Here is a 21,059-nt window from a genome sequence, read left to right on the forward strand (position 1 = left end):
TTTAGTCTTAATTAATAGAGGAGCTAGTGCACGAACCCCAATCAAGATGTGGACTCCACTAATCCCCATTAAAGCTTAAACAACATGCAAACTTCCACACGAAACCAAAAACCTAACAAAATACACACACTCACACAACTTAAATAATTTATCCATAAAAAATCGTAACAATATGATTTTCTTGATTTTTAAGCTATGATTTTGGCCCAATAGGGGAATGATATAGGCATATCATATTCAAGGATGTGTTGCCAAATTTGAACTAACACCTTTAACTATAATAACATTTGGCAAATTCAAATGAAAGAAAAGGAAGGGTGAGTTATGGGGATTAATATTGAAATTTGCCCCAAAAAGAATTTTATACGAAAAAGCAAAGTGTGGATGATTCGATTTTAGAATTTTATTATTTGTAGCTGCGCCGGCAGTCAAAGAAGGGGCCTTTGAAAGTCATAAAAAGGTCTTATATATAAAATGCTTTAAGACTCGAGCTCTTTTATTTTAGTTATTGATGATGTTATGAGATTCTCAACGAACACACACTTATACACATGTATCTAATATGTATTGATCAGATAATATGTTGGACTAAATTCTGAACAATGCACACTTTTGACTCTGTCAAGGGCGGAACCATAAGAAAATATTGCTAGACACCAGGGTTTAATTTTCTCTTCACCACTTTGATATAAAATTTTTCATTTCTAATCTCTTTCCTTAATAATTTTGTTCGGACGAGTTGCGGGTATTGTCTCCAGGTTTGTGTTACGGACTCAATTCCCACATCAGGTTATGAGAACAACTGATGTGGGGTATATAGACTAAATGGGCTATCTTTCCTAACATGCTAGTCTTTTGGGATGAGTTCTCCTGTTTGGTCTGTATCAATTGATGCTTTTATTGAGAGCCCAAACGGCTCAGAGTGGTGGCCGGGCAACAAACTCGCCGTGACCAACGAGTACGTTTGGGGCCGCTCGGAGTGGTGACCCACAAAGTGGTGGCCGGGCAAAGAATCCGCTGTGGCCAACATGGCCGTGACCAACGAGAACTCGGAGTGGTGGCCTGGCAAAGAACTGGTCGTGACCAACGTGGCCGTGACCAACGAGGACGTTGGCCCTTAAAGGAGGGTCGAATGTTACGGACTCAATTCCCACATCAGGTTGTGAGAACAACTGATATGGGGTATATAGACTAAATGGGCTCTCGTATGAGTTCTCTCGTTTGGTCTGTATCAGTTTGTCAGCTTTATCTTTGAGTGAGTTGCCTATTTTTGTGTTGGTGCTGATTTGTTTGTTCGTTTTTTTTGGTTGATATTGGGACATTTTCTTGGACTGCATTGTTTTTATTTTTGGCTTGGTTTTCCTCTAGCTGCTTGATTGTTTGCTTTTGTTTCTCGTTGTTCTCTATATCAGGTGTTGGCTCGCCTCCCTTTCAGGCTTGAGCATTTTTATTTTATCAAAAAAAACATGTCACACACACAAAAACACACACTATGTTCATTAAAGAATTCTTGTTATTTGATTATAAATACATAAACACTAGAAAAAGTTCGAATATCCAATGGCCCCCCCTCAACTAATAGCTTTGATTTTGGCTACAAGAATGAAGGCCATTACTCTTGATGACAATTATCAACAACCTCAACTTCCCAATTATTTAAAGAGAGGTAGCCGTTCAAGCCACATGCATTCACGGAATAACTTGACCAACAAAAAATAATAGAGATTTAATATATTTTCCTTTTCCCCCTTTTGGATCACACGTACACCAACAAAATAATCAACATATAGTGACAGGCTTATAAATTCTGCAGGTCCCAAATTTGAAGGGATATCCTTATGATTAAATTTTGATTTGGTGTGATTTTGTGCATGGGTGATTGTTTTTAAAATACACAAAATATACTCAAAACCTACCTTACTCTCACTCTACATTATAGATGATCTAAATTGAAGAAAGAGCTCACAAATTCTAATAAAATTAAAGCGTATTTTAATAAAATCAAATACGAAATTATTATATGAGATAAATATGTGGTGTATTGGATTTTATTATGGTGTGTATGGTCACATGAATGCACGAGGGGATTCCTCTCATACATCCCACTCATATTGTACCCACCATTCAATCATTTCTGTGGGGACATTTTTTAATAATCAAACTATTTTTTATGTGTTAAAAAACACTTTCATCATTCCAATCAAGAAAAATAATAAAACAATAATAGTGTATGAGTATAATTTTAACAATGATGGAAAGAAGGTTTATCTTGGTGGGAGGTAGAGAATCTCATTGTAAAGTTGATTGGGGTGTATATTGTAATGCATTTAATAAAAAAATATTTATAAATTAGGAGGAGTATCTTATAGTTATATTTTTAAGTTACAGAAACTATTTCTGAATTATGATATTAAGTGAATTAATTTCCCTAATTCTAGGGGTGGATTGTCGGTCTTAGTTTAATTATCTCTAAATATCCAAAAAACATTAAGATTCTTTAGTCAAAATATGAAATATCTAACTATAGAAAATAAAAATATAAGCTTTACGATACAATTCTTAATATTAATATATATCTTCAGGCCTTTAATATATTGATCGGCATAAAGTAACCTACAATCATCATACAAATTATAAATTATAAATATATAGTCCATTTAAGTTAACAATAAAAGAATAATTAGGTTGGATCAAATAAGTAAAGTGAATAAGAAAACAGATTGCCTGCAATAAAATAATGTACTCAAAAACATTCCCTTCTATAAGCATAGGGTTCTATTTTTGTAGCAAATTATAGGAGTACTTAATTTCTCGAGGCAATATGTGCTGACTTCATACCTTCAATTTCTTTTCCCCTTTTCACTTATTTTCTGTCTCATTCTCTTCTTCATCAAACACACACACACACACACACTCTCCCTCTCATGCAAATACCTACTCTCAATATATAAAAAAATCCACCAAGCCAAAGATAAAAAGAAAAAATAGGGGAAAATGGAGGTTTTGTTGATTTTGGTAGTGATAGCAGCAATAATTTGGTTGTGCAAAATCAGAAATTGGTGGAACTTCAACAGCACCACCAAATCATCACAAATTCCTTTGGGAAGCTTTGGAATATTCCCTTTTGTTGGAGAAACAATTCACTTTATCTCTTCTGCTTATTCTGACCGGCCGGAAAGCTTCGTCGACAAACGCCGCCGCACGTGAGTCCTATATATACACACACTCATGCACATAAATACTGAGGTATGAAGTTACGAAATTGGAAAAATACACAATATTTTAGGCGAGTAAAAAATTTGATTTGGTGTGTCAATTGTCATATGCATCAATTCTCTGATTCCCTTTATTTAAATGTTTATATATAATTTTTTTTGGTATTTTCTTGAATAGATGTGATTTTTTATTTTGATTATATTTTTTTAGGTATGGGAAAGTGTTTAAATCACATTTATTTGGGAGTCCTACTATAGTGTCGAGTGATGCAGAAGTGAGCAAAATAATTCTGCAAAGTGATGCAAGAACATTCATCCCATCTTACCCCAAATCCCTAATGGAATTGATGGGGAGATCTTCGATTTTGGTCATCAATGGGAGTTTGCAGAGGAGAATTCATGGTTTGATTGGAAGTTTCTTCAAAACTTCAACCCTAAAATCCCAGATTACTGCAGAAATGGAGAGGTATGTGATGGAATCAATGGGAAGATGGAGAGAGGATTCCCCAATTTACATCCAAGATGAAGCCAAGAATGTAAGTCATTAAAAAAGTACTTATTTTTTGGGAATTCATTATTTTTAAAGTTTTTATTTTGGTGGTTAAATACATAAATTTAAATTCTTAGAAAATCTCACATACACACGTGTGTGTGTTTAAGTTGGAGTAGTTTTGGGATTTTTTTGTTTGATGTTTGCATGATTACTTCACACACACACAGAGTGGAAAGTTGAACTGTTGAAGTAAATTAAATACCTTTATCTATATGTTGGAATGATTAGTGCAGCTTGTACTTTAAATTTTTTGAAGATAATTACCACCTAATTAAATTCATAGTTCATACTACTACAACACAATATGTGAGAAATAATTTGAAACCTAATCATTGGTGTTTTTTACATAAGTTACTTTTGCATGACTTATGCTGTCCACAAAGATAGTTACTTGGTGATTACTATGTCTCCTCTTACTGTTAGTTTTTAATAAATTTTCCTCAACTTATTTTTTTCATATCATCAATGTTATCAAATAGCGGATATGGCGGCGCCATGGCGCTATGGCATGGCGTTCGGGGGTGGAAACGCCATAGCACCATGTCGCTGCCATAGCACCGCTATATCCGACATTTGACAACATTGCGTGTGTACTGCATTTAGGAATAGGGCATTATGCAAGAAACATGGTGGTTAGAGTGGTATATTATGCTTTACTAATTGTTTAAAGTGTTTTAGATGTTATATTTTAAATATTTTTAATTTTTGAATTATATATAAGTATTATTTTATTTATTTAATTTTTGACCTCCATATCCGCCGTACTAATACGCCATATCCCTGTGGCGGTTTTTAGGCAAACCGCCATAAGCCGCCATACGAGATTGATAACATTGCATATCATTCTTATTTATTATTTAATTTTTTCAGATTGCATTCCAAGTGCTAGTGAAAGCATTAATTAGTTTGGATCCTGGTATTGAAATGGAGCTTCTAAAAAAATGTTTCCAAGAATTTATTGCTGGACTTATGTCCATTCCATTAAATATTCCTGGGACTCAGCTCTATAGATCATTACAGGCAAGTTATCAACTTTTTTATATATATATTTAGGAAGGTATACTTATTTTAATATAATATTCATATTTTTTTTTGTTCAGGCAAAAAGGAAGATGGTAAAGATAATTGATGGGATAATCCAAGAAAAAAGGGGTTGTAATGAAGGAATAACAAAAGATGTGGTGGATGCATTGTTGAATGATAAGAATGAGCAAGTGACAGATGAATTAATTGCTGAAAATATGGTTGATTTGATGATTCCTGGAGAGGATTCTGTCCCACTTCTCATGTCTCTTGCCATAAAATACCTCTCAGATTGTCCAGCTGCTCTCACTCAATTAATAGTCTCTTTCTTCCTCTCTCTTTTTTTTTCTACATTTTGATTATTATTATTATTATATATAAATATTATTCTGAGAACACTGCACTGAACGTATAAAGTATCTACACTGTGAGAACGCTACGACGCCTTAAAAACATTGTGTAGATACTTTACTCGTTAGGGCTATTGATTCTCATGTTCGAACTTTATTTAAAATTTTTCTTATTTAAAACCCATTTCTTATATTTGTATTATTTTGTTTATGGTGATAGGAAGAGAACATTAAACTGAAGAAGCACAAGGAGAAACTCAAAGAGCCATTTTCTTGGAATGATTATGTATCTTCTTTGCCCTTTACACAAACAGTAAGAATTACATAATTTCTCAATTCTTTTTATGTCACACGTGACACGTGCACTGCATACATGTTCAAGTGACAATTATTACTTGTGGGCTTAAATTCTCACCAATCACCAAAAAGTTTGTCTTAAATCATGCAATCTAATTAACTAACAAGTCTCCTTATATTAGTTTCATCGATACATGTCACGTGTATATTTATAGTATACGAGACACGAGATTGATTGTAAAATTAAACAGGTGATTACGGAAACATTAAGGATGGGAAACATAATCACAGGAGTGATGAGAAAAGCCATGAAAGATGTGGAAATAAAAGGGTATTTGATCCCAAAAGGATGGTGTGTTTTTGCATATTTCAGATCAGTGCATTTGGATGATAAATTGTATGACTTCCCCTATCAGTTCAATCCATGGAGATGGCAAGTAAGATTCTTAAAATAATTATTGTAATATGCATTATTCAGACTAAAATATAAATTTTATATACTAAAATAATTGATTTGGGATGACAGGATAAGGAAATTAATAATGGCAACTTCACCCCATTTGGAGGTGGACAGAGATTGTGTCCAGGTCTTGACTTGGCCAGGCTGGAGACTTCTATTTTCCTACATCATTTTGTTACCCAATTCAGGTACTCATCATTAATGTTTTATAAAAGAATTATTATTATATTCCTAATTAGAGTCTTATTAGGCAATTAGGACTGATAATTAGTGTATGATATGTATCTGCTGCAATTTTCCCCATTTCCTAACACAAAATATTCATATCTTGAGTGAATTATTTAGGAGTCTATTAACAATGCTTAATAATTTCTTTCTTCATATTCTAATGATAATGATATATCTTCCTCCAACTTTCAGTAGTTTTGAAGCAATTTCATGAATCATTGATTACTTATTTCAAGATTATACATTATTATTAATCTGATCGGGTTCGTTTAAGTGACATTGGTTTGATTAAAGTTTTGAAAACAAAAAAAAGTTCATGGCTTAAAGGTATGCACCTTTGCTTAGCTGGGAGATATGGGATAATGATTCATTTAGGGAAAAGTTAATTTTATCAAAACTAGGTAGGGGCCTGGAACTAAGTTTATAGAGCAATTTGTATAGTTATATGCAACTAATATCACCTGGAAAATGAAAAAGAGAAAAAGTAAAAGAAAGAAAAATAGAATTAGAAGACATATATGCACTAAGTATGAAAAATGAAGCATAAAAACTGTCATAAATAATTAATGTTACTAGTTGCTTTAATAGAGTGATGTATATCATATGCTAAGTCTTGTTATTTAAATGCATGCCAAGAATTTTGACTCTAGTTATTGAAATAGTCTCACATTAATCTTCCAAATTTTGCAATTAAATATAGTCTACATATGAGGGCCGTGTAAATTTGATCAATGACTAGGCAACTAATGATTTCAAATTGTGAAAAAATGTATTTTCTTCTTGTGACACTAGGGTGACCATGTTAACTAATTGGAGTGATTCTATATTACATTGTGAATATATCACGAAGCATGAGATTTTTTCATTATTCGTTTCAATAGACGATATCAATTATCTACGAAAATTCAATAAGCGACAAAATGTCTTTTCGAAACCAAACGAATGCCTTGTTTGAATCGCAGATGGGAAGTTGAGGATGATTCCATTGTAAATTTTCCCACGGTGAGGATGAAGAGACGAATGCCAGTGTGGATCAAAAGAAGAAGATACTCTTAGACATTTTTTGAGGTGACTTCTCAACAAACCCTAGAAAATTCCCACTTTGAAAAAATTACAAAAGAAATTGACTAGATGACAAAACTACCAACCAATATGAAGACAAGAAAATAAGATTTATTTCAAAAAAATTGAAAGTTGTTGTTATGCAGTGCACACGTGTGGGGCAGTTTTAAACTGACGTAGTATGTCATTTGTATCCAATAATATTGTTGTTTTCCTTTTCTTATAAAAATATACTTTTAGAGGTAGAATATAGATATATATGTGTGTATGATGCATAATGTTTAGGAAGTCCATGTAAGAATTATGATTCTCTCCTTGTAATTATATCCATATTTTACGTATTTTATAGATATAAATGTAGGGATGTATTCATTTCCTTTTCCTATATTTCCTCCTTTTTCCTTCTTAATATCAGCCATTAGATTAGAGAAATGGACGGTCAAGATTAACATGGGGTAATTAATGCCGTGTTGCATTATTTGTCCTATTTTGTGCATTATGAGGGTACAATAGTAATCTAACAAATGGCTGGAAACCGCTACGAATAATGCACCACATGGTCACGAGTAATGCATATAATTGCCTATATAATGCACAATATGTGAACTGCAATGCATACGAACAAGATGTGCTGTGTTATGATGTTTGACACACGTTTCTTGTTTCCCCTAAGGGTTTAATAAGCTTAGGGGCTAGGGTATAGTACGTAGACATGTATGTAATCTTCACATGGTAACGAGTAATGGATATAATTTACTATATAATGCACAATTTGTGTACTGCAATGCATACGAACAAGATGTGCTGTGTTATGATGTTTGACACACGTTTCTTGTTTCCCCTAAGGGTTTAATAAGCTTAGGGGCTAGGGTGTAGTACGTATGCATTAATAACAAATTATAAAACGATACGAATAATTCACCAAATTGTCACGAGTAGTGAATGTTATTAACTATATAATGCACAATATGTGAACTGCAGTGCATACGAATAAGATGTACCATGTTATGATGTTTGACACACGTTTCTTGTTTCCCCTAAGGGTTTAATAAGCTTAGGGGCTAGGGTATAGTACGTAGACATTACTAAATGCACGTATGTAATCTTCAATCCGTTGATTAACCCATATACACAATACCTCTAATAATGCATAATATTATGAGATAATGACAGTTAACAGCTACATAATGCACTACCTAAACCAAACAATGCACATACGTATATTCCAATAACAACAATTTGTTAGTAATGTCTACGTACTATACCCTAGCCACTAAGCTTATTAAACCCTTAGGTGAAACAAGAAACGTGTGTCAAACATCATAACATGGTACATCTTATTCGTATGCATTGCAGTTCACATATTGTGCATTATATAGTTAATAACATCCATTACTCGTGACAATTTGGTGAATTATTCGTATCGTTTTATAATTTGTTATTAATGCGTACGTACTATACCCTAGCCCCTAAGCTTATTAAACCCTTAGGGGAAACAAGAAACGTGTGTCAGACATCATAACACAGCACATCTTGTTCGTATGCATTGTAGTTCACAAATTGTGCATTATATAGTCAATTATATCCATTACTCGTTACCATGTGAAGATTACATACGTGTCTACGTACTATACCCTAGCCCCTAAGCTTATTAAACCCTTAGGGGAAACAAGAAACGTGTGTCAAACATCATAACATGGTACATCTTATTCGTATGCATTGCAGTTCACATATTGTGCATTATATAGTCAATTATATGCATTACTCGTGACCATGTGGTGCATTATTCGCAGATACCAAAATGTGGCAGTTACTTTTCCGTCAAATGTCAATAATAACCCTGTAATGCATACAACCACCTTCTATAATGCAACACGGAACCAGTTTTATAGAATCAATCTGATCCGTTGATGCCTTAGATCTAACGCGTCATATTAAGAAAGAAAAAGGATCTAAGATGTGAAAAGGTGAATAACGCTCCCCAATAAATGTATATGATATATATGAAGTAGGTTTGACATTCGACATGTCAGAACATGTAAAACTGAAACAAGATAAGAACAAGACTTTGAGTGATTTTTTTGTGCAAATTCTTTGTATCACTTTTCTTTTAACTTTGTGTCTGTATAAAATGGAATACAAAGTTGGAAATTGATTCTTTAGTTAGGCGAAGTGGGCATAATTATGATTTGCATTATTCAAACATAAAGGATTATTGGCTACTTTTTTGCCTTCCACTTGTGTTATTTTGGGATGAATTTAGACAAAACGAATGGGAAAGTCAAAATTGATGTGAGAAATTTCAACTTTCATTGGATTTGGAATTTAATTAGTGGAAACAATGCTTTAACAAGGGTTTTGTTTGGTTGAAGTAATATTTTATGTTATATAAGTTGTAATACGACAAAATGGATAGTAATTAGAAAGAGAGATATAAAAAGGTAAAAACGTGATTCTTGTACTTATTAAATATAGGAGAATTGCAAAATTTGACTAATTTTTAATTGACATTTGGAAACAGCTGAAGGATTGTGATTGGGTCATTTCACTATTTTCATTAATCATATTTTCATTAATTATAGGGAGAATATGTAATTGCATCATAGCTTTCATCTTTGTCGTGATCGAAGGCTTCAAACGACGTCGTAAGGGGTAAAAGGATGGATGCCTCTTTCTGTTTTTGGAGATTTGGGATATATAAGTTTGGAGGACCATTCAATATTTGAACAATCTGATATAATCAGTCAAGAATTTTGTAATCTGGTGTTATTTATTAAGAAAATAAGGAAGAAAATCTTGTACATAATATGGAATACAATTACATCTAGATAATGTCTTTAGTCCTTTGACTATACCATTGCTTCTATATTGATGAAATGGGAAAAAACAATAAAAGTTCATCAGATTTTCCTCCATATTCTAAAGCTGGTAGATTGCATTGATTGCTAAGAAAAAAGGTATGTAAAAATAATTAACCATAATACAACATAGTTCATGATCAATTGAAGTCAATTTTGTTGAATGAGTTACAGATATTATTAGTCTTTCCCTCAACTGCAGTTATAGTGCTAGATTTTCTATGTAGTGAATACAGACGAAACAACGCTCGATCTCTTGCCCCCCACGGGTGTCTTGGTGTCGGGGAAACAGCCGTCTATCTCAGATAGATCCTCCACACAGCCCTTGTCAGTCACATTAATAGGATAAGTCACTAAATGAACACCTCCCATATGTTGGACTTCATCTTGGCTGTAAATCTTCCACATTTTGTCACCTATTGATAGAATAGTCTTCACACATTCTAAGCTATGAGGCTCGTTGTACACCTCTTCGTCTCTCCCAGTGTGCTCGTACCATAATGAGAGACGAAAAGCACGAACCCCTCCATTGGTGATGCTGTTTTCTCCATTTTTTGGCTGGTTTTGGTAGCAGCCTATCGCTATTTCAGTGTCTCGTTTCCCATCCATCGACCTTTGGTTCACGTTCGCTGAACCTATCAGTAGATAAGTATCATCCACTGTGAAAAAAGGGGTCAATAATAAAACTCAGATTAGTTCAAGAACATATCATATCATAGCAATAGTCCATGAATCTTGGGAATAAAAAAATTTGTTACCTATCATGAGTTTTGAGTGGACATAAACCATGAATCTCCTATGCTTCTGCGCACTCCAATAGTGTGTTTGAGGGTGTGGATTGTACGGAGGGACGAACTCGCCTTTTACCTCGATTTCACGGTTAGCAAGGCAGAAGAAATTCAAGTAGTCCCTTGGGTGAGCATCCACACCACTTTCTTGAATTGCTTCTGCTATGAATTTGTACATCATTTTCATGGTCTCTCTAGTCCAATGCAGTATGTCTTGAACCGTCTCGCTCTCGGGCACGCCCTCGGGCCACATTTGTATCACTATATACGCGCTAAACCTCTCCCTCGCCTTGATCTTACTAGCCACCTTGAGAGCAATCTCAATAGGGATCAAGTTCCCACAGCCACAATGCTTGTTTTCCTCCCACATATGGCAGCCTCCTATGAAGTACTGATTCTCGATGTATATAAACCTATCCGCCCTCCTTATCGCCTCCACATACGCCTCGTGGATACTTCTCTCAATGGTGAGGCTCTTAGGCAGAGGGCTCGCAGAGACATGGTCAATGGATCGCAAAACTTGAACATTCCAACTTCTCTCAGGATTAGGCTGCTGACACAGTTCTTGAATTGATCTAACCGGAACTAGGAGAGACGGATCACATTGCTTAGTCCATCTCTGCTCAAAATTCTCAAGAACGTCTCTCGCAGCCTGGCCCACGACACAAGCATGAACGTCGTGCCATGGCTCCCTCGGGCCCCCCTTGTGGAGGCTGGCCCCTTGGAGACTAGTTTGGTAGAAATCATAGCAATGAGACTCCATGTTTAGAGTCTTGAAAAGGGAATGCTCCTCTGTGTCATATCTCCCATCACAGAGGTCTAATCCACCGAGAAAGCTCAATATCTCGCGGCTTCTTGAAGAAGGATCCACGCGGCTGTCCACTGTTATCGCCTTCTGATGATGCGCGAACACGGTTGGGAACTTATCATGCAGCCTCGGGCAAAGCCTGCACACGACTTTCGTATGCTTGAAGTAGGAAAATGCATCCTCATCATGAGTCTTCATCACCCCTTTGTTCTTGATCAAGGGCAACGACGTCTCATCATCCCACAGCAAGACCCTCACAGCCACCCCTTCCTATGCCTTCCGCTTCAGCAGCTCCCCGAGCTTCACCCCACGCGCGTGAGGCACATCCGTCTCAGGGTCGCGCACCTACAAAACACATCAAAACCATCATTCATTCATGAAAAAAAAATGATGATTATACTTTTTAGAAGACTCACCAAGGCCATTCTTGGATTGAATGACCATCCTGCAATATAGATCAAGTGCTTCGCACCATCAATCGCGTTGTACACGTCCTCCCAGAGGCGCCTAGGCCTACCATCCGAGGGCGGGTGGAACGAGGGATGGTGGTGAGCATCTTGATACAATGTGACACCACAGTTTGACCTCATGGGAAAAGAGGTATTCTCAAACCTTGAAATCTATCAATTTCCAACGCTTTCTCCCAAGTTTTTTCGTCTTCTGCAGGCTTAAACCACACAATAAACTGCAGCTTGAGCTTCTTCTTCTGCTCACCACTCTGTTTGGATAAAGGGAAGAAGCCATTGATCAAGCTCGACTCGCCTAGAAGCTTATGAGCAGGTATGTCGATCTTCCCCAAGACAGAACACTTTCGTTTCAATGTCAACGTGATCGTCGTCTGTGGTGGATGAGCACAGAGAATTTGGAAGGTTTGGTTCCAAACATGATCACTTTCATTAGTAGTTTTTGCCATTTTCTTGTTGTCAATCTTGATAGTCACATGTGAAGACCTTCTACCTAAAGATATACACTGCAAAAACACAACCAAAATTCATGAAAAAAACATCAAAAATCATAGACTAAAAGCATCAAGAACCAATTTTTTTCTTTCAAGAACCAATTTTTATTCTAAAAACATAAGATTAAAAGCATCAAGAACCATTTTTTAGTCTAAAAAATAGACTAAAAGCATCAAGAACCAATTTTTTTCTTTCAAGAACCATTTTTAGTCTAAAAACATAATATTAAAAGCATCAAGAACCAATTTTTAATCTAAAATCATAGACTAAAAGCGTCAAGAACCATTTTTAGTTTAAAACATAGACTAAAATCATCAAGAACCGTTTTTTTTCTTTCAAGGACCTTTTTTTAAGTCTTAAAACATAGACTAGAAGCGTCAAAAACATGGAACGAAAGGATCAAGAACCGTTTTTTTTCTTTCAAGAACCATTTTATAGTCTAAAACATGGACTAAAAGCATTAAAAAACATAGACTAAAAGCATCAAAAAACATAGACTAAAAGCATCAAGAACCTTTTTTCAAGATTAATGATCAAGACATAAACTTGCCTTAAATGGAACAGATGGTTTGGACATTGTAGCACGAAAGATCGTTACTTCGAGCGTGCCATGAAGAAACTTGCCATTTTCATTCATGTTCAGACAGTTGAAGATCAATCCTCAAAATCTAGCAATTGCCCTATTGACAGATCAGAAAGTATGTAAGAAGAAGCAAACAAGTTGATGGCAGTATATAAATGGAAATAAAATGTTAGTGTAATTTAAGCAAGCTGAGAAAACTTGTGAAGATACATATTTGTGAGTCTTAGAGGGAAATCAATGATGTGTAGTGTTTGTTTTTGCTTTAAGCTGAAGATTTTTCATGAATATTTAAAATCTCAGTTATCATTGCAAAATGCAAAAGTAATGTGTGATTATATAAGTCAGCATAGGCATGATTCCTTTAGATTGTAAGATACATATAAGTGATAGGATCTTTTCTTCCATTGTACTAATTTATCATTCAAATTTTAAAAAATACGAAATATACTAGAATTTGACCAAAATTGAAAATGATTACTATTGTCACATATAACTGGATGAAGATTTTATTCAATCATAAGATATTGAGTGACTTGCATGCAACTAGTCTTTTTTTTTAAGATCAATAATGTAGATATCGGAATCAACCTTCGCCGTTACACGTAAATTCATGATTAATTATGTATCTAGTAGTGATATACTATTGATGAAATTAATAATCGAAATTAAGTTATGACATAATAAAAAGGTAATATACTACTTTCGTGCATCTACGTGGATTGTGATACTTCCTTTGCTGAGCTACAGTTGGGGAGGAAATTATTTTTTATTAAGGTGTGGTGACAATTATTCTCGTTTAATATATATATAAATGATGTTTATGTTGCACCACCAACACATGTGCTTGGATGCCACTATTTCATGGAGCAAAAGTAATTTGTTTGATATTTTGAATACATTTGTTTCTTGACTTTTATGAGTCTGAAATTTCGCTTTTGAATGATGAAAGGAGCGTAAATAGACGTAAAATTGCTATGTTTAAATTTTTTTTATAATAAGTTAATTATACTTACTATCCCAATTTTACCCATTTTGTGATTTGGGGTGTTTGAAATTTTAATATATTTTATTTATACTTTTAACAAATTTAATATCTGACCAAAATTCCGGTTTATGAAGAAAACTAGAAAAGAGTGCGGAATTTGATTTGTACATTTGATTTAAAAATAAAAATAAGCATTTTCTAAACAAACCAAAAACGAAATGGGAATTTGGAATCCCAATTGGTTCAAGAACTTATGGGCCAGTTTGATATTTAAAATTTAAACTTAATAAGTAATCAATTATTAGCCCATTATACATTTATAAAATCAAACAAAGAAAAAGATTAGAGAAAACAAGATTACACAATTACATAATGATGGGATGCAATTAAGTTGGTAAAACGTCCTCCACTTAACAGGACAAATAGTTTTACTCGATATCGAAATAAATCAGAAATCACTATTTACATGTAAAAATAATACAACTATGACAATATTTATAGACTACGCGACTGGAATTAATGAGTTATTTAATATACTAAACCCTAAGTTTTATGTATAATCAATGTTAATTGATGCTATAAACTATCTACACATTTGTTGTTTTTGTTACCAATAAAATTTTCTATCAAAAGCAACTAATCATTGGGCAATTTGCAATGTCGTGGACACGTGACATTAGACATTTCTGAAGGCCCCCCACAATAATAGTAGTAGTTATTTTATTTCGATGAAAGTTAGTATTTGTATTTATTTAAATTTGTGATGTATTATAAACTAGTGGAAAAACAAGCCACGTGGTGAAAGTAAGGCATTCTTGTTAGTATTGGGCCCACTTTGATGAGTGCGGTCTTATCCACATTTGGGTCCAACAAGAAAAAGCCCAAAGCCCATACCCATGTGAGGGGGTTAGTTGGAAATGTGTTTATACTTTATACAACCAACCTTTGTTTATTTGTAGGGATTGGATATTATTTGTTTTTATTTTTAATTTTTTACCTTTTGTTTTTATGCAATCTCATCATTTTTTGGGATTTTTTATTTTGTTTTGTATTTTGAGTTTCTCAAAATCAAATTTCACTATTAAAGCTTTTCACATCATTATCTTCGTTTCAATAAAAAATCTTCACAAATAGTCTTAAAGAATCGCTTTCTTAGATAGGAAAGACGAACTTGGTTCAATTTCATGATATCCTTAATTTTTATATGGATTAAAAAATGTTGAAGAAATTGACTAAGTCTAACTGCATATTGCCATGATCTATGATTAGAGAGAAATTGTCTAATAACTTAACCGCGTTTCATTATTTAAGAGAAAGTTCAAATAAGCAACTTTCGAAACACCAAAAATAATCTCAAAAGACATGTATTTAGCAATCAAGAATCCAAATATTGTACACATATTCATTGATTCGATGTGGTCAATGAAAAATCTAAATTAATCCATTATGATGCATCTAGAAAAATAGTTTAAATTTAAAGAATAAGTTGAGCAAATTCAATTGGCAAAAGAGGAGGAGATAACAATGAGAGGGGGCCCTAAACTGCCAATTGATTGCAACATTTATATTATGTTATACTATTTCACTATATAATACTCCACATAACTTGTGAACTTGAACTCATTCGGTCCTACCAACGTGATCTACACACACAATTAAATTATTTATATTTTATGTTCAAATATAATTCCATATCTTAATACTACTATCAATCTCTCTTTTTCAACATTGAAGCTTATTATTAAATTCTATAAGTGCAACAAAATTAATGTCCTAGAGTTTTCTCGATGAAACTATTATATAAAAAATTAAGTTTTGTCTTTGAACATCTTTCTAATACGTGTCAATGGATAACAATATAAGCCCAAAAATTTTAAAATAAAACAAAATACTTAGTAAAGACAAATTTCATTAGTTTTCATCGACCTTATATACGTCTTAATTGACAAGATATTAGCTTGATTTTGGCATGTACTTACTAAAAATTTCTCAAATAACGATTGCTTAAAATTTATAGCTCGTTACACAAATTACACTTTTTCTCTCTAATTAGGATGAAAATAAGTATAAAATTGTAACTCAAGCAAGTTAGAGTTATCGACCACTTTGGAGGAAAATACACCCATTTTATATTTTAACTATTTATACTAAAAAGTCAAGACTAAACAATAAGAGAGAATAATATAGACAAGAGTCTTCTCTATATTATTCTCTGTTTTATTTTACCCCTCTCCATTTTAACTATTTATTATCATTTTCAAAATGAGTGCAGAAAATGAAATGTGACAAATTTTCAGGTACGGAGGGAGCATGATGGAAAGAGATTATAGGTTTACATAATTCACTTTATGAAGTCATAAATAAGCTAAGTGGTTACAATATAGTACTAGTGGAATTTTAATTTATAACCTTCAATCAAACTCATTCGCTTTATGATCAAGGAGATGATGAAATGATTTGGTGTAATTCTCCTTTAGGAATTATTATTCCCACTAAATTAGGCAATATCCATTTCTTCCTCAATTAATGGGAATAGTCATTATATTTGAATACTTATTTTATTTCCATTTCTCGTTTCATTATACTATCAAACATTTTCTAAATCTCTTGGTCGTTGACACAAGAATGTTAGGTATGTAATCATTTGGAAGATTGCCAAAATTCAAAACATTTTGATTGTTTGGTTTGAAGAGTTCCCAATTTTGCACCAAATGAGTTGTTCTTTCATCGTAAATGATATCCAAAAATTATAGCGAAATAATCAATTTTTTGAAATTTTCTAATACTATGGACATATTCAATCAAAACTTACACTAGTAATAAATCATTAATTATTAATGTACATAAATCAATTTATATTAATAGAGTATAAAAATAAAAATCCTAGATCCACTTGAGCATATACTCAACAAACCCACGTGTCCCACGGGAATAATTTATTCCCTACATTACGTCCACGCTTCTTCATTTACACCCCCAATCCCCTCTTCTCCCCCTTTCCAATTTTCCCCCTTTTTCTCAAATTCCCGCCGCCGTCGCCGGAAAAAATGACGAGCTACGGCACTATCCCGACCTCTTCCTCCCCGGCGGCGACCTCCGTCAACCTCGAGTACATCTCCCGCGCCAAGGAGCGCATCAAGGAAGGCCTCGGCTCGAGCCGCCCCTGGTCCGAGATGGTCGACATCCACAGCTTCGACCTGCCGCGCTCCTTCCGCGAGTCGGTGGCGCGCGTGCGCACGAATCTCGCCTACTTCAGCATGAACTACGTCATCGTCGCGCTCGGGATCGTGTTGCTCAGCCTCCTCTGGCACCCTATCTCGCTCATCGTCTTCCTCGTGATGATGGCGGTGTGGCTCTTCCTCTATTTCCTCCGCGACGAGCCGCTCGTGATCTTCGGCCGCCTCTTCAGCGACAAGGTCGTGCTGATCGTGCTCGGAGTGCTCACGATCGTCGTCCTGCTCTTCACCGGCGCGACGACGGAGATCCTGAGCGCGCTGCTCGTCGCGGCGGTGGTGGTGCTGGTGCACGCCGTCGTGAGGAGGACCGACAATTTGTGCCCCGATGAGGAGGCCGCGGGGCTGCTGAGGTCAGCAAGTCCGCCTCCCTCCTGATTTTTTTTCAATTTCGTTTTTGGATCGTGTTTGTTTATCCTCTTCAATTCCACTGTTTCTGGTGAATTTTCGAAAATCAATTGATCGTGATTATCAGTTGTTGTTGACTTGTTGAATTTTTTTGTAATTCTGTTCAATGTATGCGTGAGATGTATTTATTCAACAACTCTCTGAATTTATTTGCCAAAATCTACAGCGTCAGTTATGTTTGAAGTTTGAAGTTTGAATCATGGAATTTTATGTTCTATCTTTTGAGATATTTGAATCTTCAACTACCCAAGATCACTCCGTGAGTGATGTTGATTGGTGCTTTTATTGATGCTACCCGTTTAATTATGAATTGATAATATTGTGATTAATTCGTAAACAATGTTAATATTTTTGATTAAAATTAATATGAAGAGTCGGCATGAATAATACTATACTATTTATTGTCTTGTAGCTTATAAATTGTTACGTGTTTAAGTGGGCACATTTAAAAATCGCCTGGGATAGTAAAGTTAATACTACAAATTTATGTTAAAAATACTATAATTAATAATTTTCTCAAGATTAAGGCTTCTTCGGATAGTAAAGGATTTGGATCCCCTGCTGTGCTGTGCACAGACAGGGGAATAAAAAATATTTTTTTTTATTATTAAAATTTATTTTTGTGTGTGCACAGCAGGGGATCCACCCCGTATGTGTTTCATAGCAAAAATAAAGCGTGACAGTTCTTAAAATTATGATATCAATAAAATATTGTGTGGGTTGATAAATAAAAATGATTGATCATCAAAAAAAGCAGAAACCATGTTAAGTTCGGAAACCGAGTTTAAGAGTACTAATAAGCTCTTGATTCAAAGAATAAAGAAAATTATTAAGCTCCCGTTACGATGCTAATTAATGGTTACAATCATTTTAAAGCACTTTTAGTGTTTAAAAATTTGGGTTAAACACAGTGGAGTACTACTTTGGTTTCCATGTGAATCTTAAAAGGATGGAATAATAAGTGAAAAAGTTATCAAACTTTGTATTCGCAACGCATGAAATTCTAAAGCTCATCCAGCAGATTTAGAAAATGGATAATTGTCCATAAGATTATGAATATTGGGTCAATTTTGATTTGTGTCATTATATCTTTCAAAATTTGAGTAACAATTAAATATTTTATTTTTTCAGTGACAGACACTTTTTTTCAAATTGAAAATTTAAATAATAATAGTGCAGCTACCCAAAGAAACTCCATGCATAGCCAAAGCCCAAACAAATTGGGCTTAGATTTTAATCAATCTAATGAGCAAAGCCTTCTTTGACAACAGCAATCAAATGATGAATTTCTTCATTCATTCCTATATTAAGCTAAATAATTGCAGGAATAATTGTTGATAGATATTTGTAACTTGATTCTAGATGAAGATTGTGTCAAACCAACATATGTATATAATACTACTAACCAAGCAATAGGGTATCCATTTCTCAATAATGAAAACATAAACTTTACACTACCATTGCTATACACGAGGCAAAAATCTTGACAGCATCAATTTAAAACAACTTCTTGATGCATCTCTGTCTCTAGTTGAGTGATAGATTCGAGCTAAATCGCCCGGACAACTCATTCGCCATCCTTCCGCTCCGGCTCCCCACCTCCGACCCCGGTGTCATCAGCTGACCCGAATCCATCCCGTCGCCTTCCAGTAATCGAAGCACCTATTTCACCAAGGCAGGTACATAGATTTCATTGTGTAAAAAAAGCATGAAATATCTCAAGATCTAATCATTGTTTTCTTACCTGAGACATACGCGGCCTCTCTTGAGGGTCGCGACGTATGCACAACGACGCAGCATGCAACATACAGTACACCTCGCCCTCTGCGTAGCTTCCCAGCCTCGGATCTACCAACTCATCGACAGCGTACGCTTCCAACAATGGCCGTGCCTGTAGTTTGTTAGGGTCAGTCTCGAACTAGGAAAGTAAATCAAAGCAAATCAAATCCTAGAATATCAGCTCCCTTCCGGAATAAAATAAAATATAGGGTCCTTATCAACTCCCCCACCGTTGAAAACCACCTTGCCCTCAAGGTGGAAGTATGTAATAGCCGAGACTTAGATTCCTCGGGAGTTATGAAATAAAATACTAGAACTTTTATTGACGAATGAAAGAGTATTTTTATTTCTTGAATAAGGGTACAAGTACAACTTCAGAAATTTCAAAGCCACCAAATTTCAAGTGTTTGGAATTAAATACACACCAATAAACTTTTACATGTTAAGAAAAAGAGAGAATTTCAAATAGAAACCCTATCTCTTTACAAATGAAACTACTAGCTTCGGGCCCTTCTTCTAGCATGGTTTCGGCCCAGTTTCCGATGGCCCGTTGGGCTGAACAGACGAGACAGCAACCGAGAAGAGTCAGCCTCTTGTCCCTGCCAGAAAACAACAAGATAAACAAGAGGTTACATAAGACACTAAAGCTTTTAGTTGGCAAAGTAAGCAAGGATAAGGAACAAACCTACTTTAAGCTTTGAAGACCAAAACTTACCGAAAAAAGGAAGGTAAGAGGTTGCTTTATCCCTGCACTCCACGGCTCACACCAGCCAAACGAGCAGCCACCAAGCACGGCAGTTCGGCACCGAGCTCGGCAGTTCGCCACCAAGCACGGCAGTTCGGCACCGAGCTCGGCAGTTCGCCACCAAGCACGGCAGTTCGGCACCGAGCTCGGCAGTTCGCCACCAAGCTCGGCAGTTCGGCACCAAGCTCGGCAACTCCGTGATCTGGAGAGAAAGATCAAAACATGAAGAAGAGCTCGGCTGTTATGACAACTCGTTTCAACAGCCGTTAGATCTCCTCAATCGTTTACAGAGACAACAAGAGAAGTGTACTAAGAAAGGGAAGGGGAAACAATACCTTGCAGAAATGTGAGTGAGTGTTGGACCGAAAGAAGCAAACTCCAGCCAGCAGGCTCCCCTCCAGCTAATACTCTGCAAAGCTGCAGGTAACAGCCCTTGCTTTCCCTACCCAAACCGGTTATAGTCCGGAAATCAGCCCCCACAGTGCCACCTCTAGTGTGCACCTGCAAAAGAAGACAAATTCATGAATGAATCAGAGTACAAGGCAGCACAAAACACCAAAATCAGTTAAAGAATGCTGCAAGGTCAGCCAAGTACCTCAGTCATTGTGCAGCTTTCAGTTACAAGCTGTGCATAAATATGCCAATCTCCTCCTCAGTTCCATCCCCCACCACACAACAAACTAGTTACTAAACGGAGCAGCAAGCGGAGGAGCAAGAGAGGTCAA

General features: G+C 35.2%; 2 protein-coding genes and 1 pseudogene across 2 annotated transcripts; 2 read left to right on the forward strand and 1 right to left on the reverse strand.

Annotated features, from left to right (window-relative positions):
• Nucleotides 1-2,833: 2,833 nt before the first annotated feature.
• On the forward strand, nucleotides 2,834-7,573 carry LOC121767418 (3-epi-6-deoxocathasterone 23-monooxygenase CYP90D1-like). The gene is made up of 8 exons (XM_042163683.1): nucleotides 2,834-3,203; nucleotides 3,427-3,751; nucleotides 4,639-4,788; nucleotides 4,869-5,111; nucleotides 5,362-5,454; nucleotides 5,690-5,875; nucleotides 5,965-6,086; nucleotides 7,089-7,573. The coding sequence occupies exons 1-8, from the start codon at nucleotides 2,995-2,997 to the stop codon at nucleotides 7,180-7,182; spliced, it is 1,422 nt and encodes a 473-aa protein (XP_042019617.1). The 5' UTR covers nucleotides 2,834-2,994; the 3' UTR covers nucleotides 7,183-7,573.
• Nucleotides 7,574-10,103: 2,530 nt separating this feature from the next.
• LOC121767417 lies at nucleotides 10,104-13,511 on the reverse strand (annotated as a pseudogene).
• Nucleotides 13,512-17,132: 3,621 nt separating this feature from the next.
• On the forward strand, nucleotides 17,133-17,993 carry LOC121767419 (PRA1 family protein F2-like). Its single transcript, XM_042163684.1, has one exon. The coding sequence runs from the start codon at nucleotides 17,217-17,219 to the stop codon at nucleotides 17,778-17,780; it is 564 nt and encodes a 187-aa protein (XP_042019618.1). The 5' UTR covers nucleotides 17,133-17,216; the 3' UTR covers nucleotides 17,781-17,993.
• Nucleotides 17,994-21,059: the final 3,066 nt, after the last annotated feature.

This window comes from Salvia splendens, chromosome 15 (assembly GCF_004379255.2).
Source record: "Salvia splendens isolate huo1 chromosome 15, SspV2, whole genome shotgun sequence".
NCBI lineage: Eukaryota > Viridiplantae > Streptophyta > Magnoliopsida > Lamiales > Lamiaceae > Salvia > Salvia splendens.

Excerpts from the sequence above, each read along its gene's own strand:
- LOC121767418 (XM_042163683.1), top strand. The coding sequence starts at position 2,995 with ATGGAGGTTTTGTTGATTTTGGTAGTGATAGCAGCAATAATTTGGTTG. Across the intron at positions 3,752-4,638 it reads TCCAAGATGAAGCCAAGAAT|ATTGCATTCCAAGTGCTAGT; the intron begins GTAAGTCATTAA and ends TAATTTTTTCAG. Across the intron at positions 4,789-4,868 it reads AGCTCTATAGATCATTACAG|GCAAAAAGGAAGATGGTAAA; the intron begins GCAAGTTATCAA and ends TTTTTTGTTCAG.
- LOC121767419 (XM_042163684.1), top strand. The coding sequence starts at position 17,217 with ATGACGAGCTACGGCACTATCCCGACCTCTTCCTCCCCGGCGGCGACC.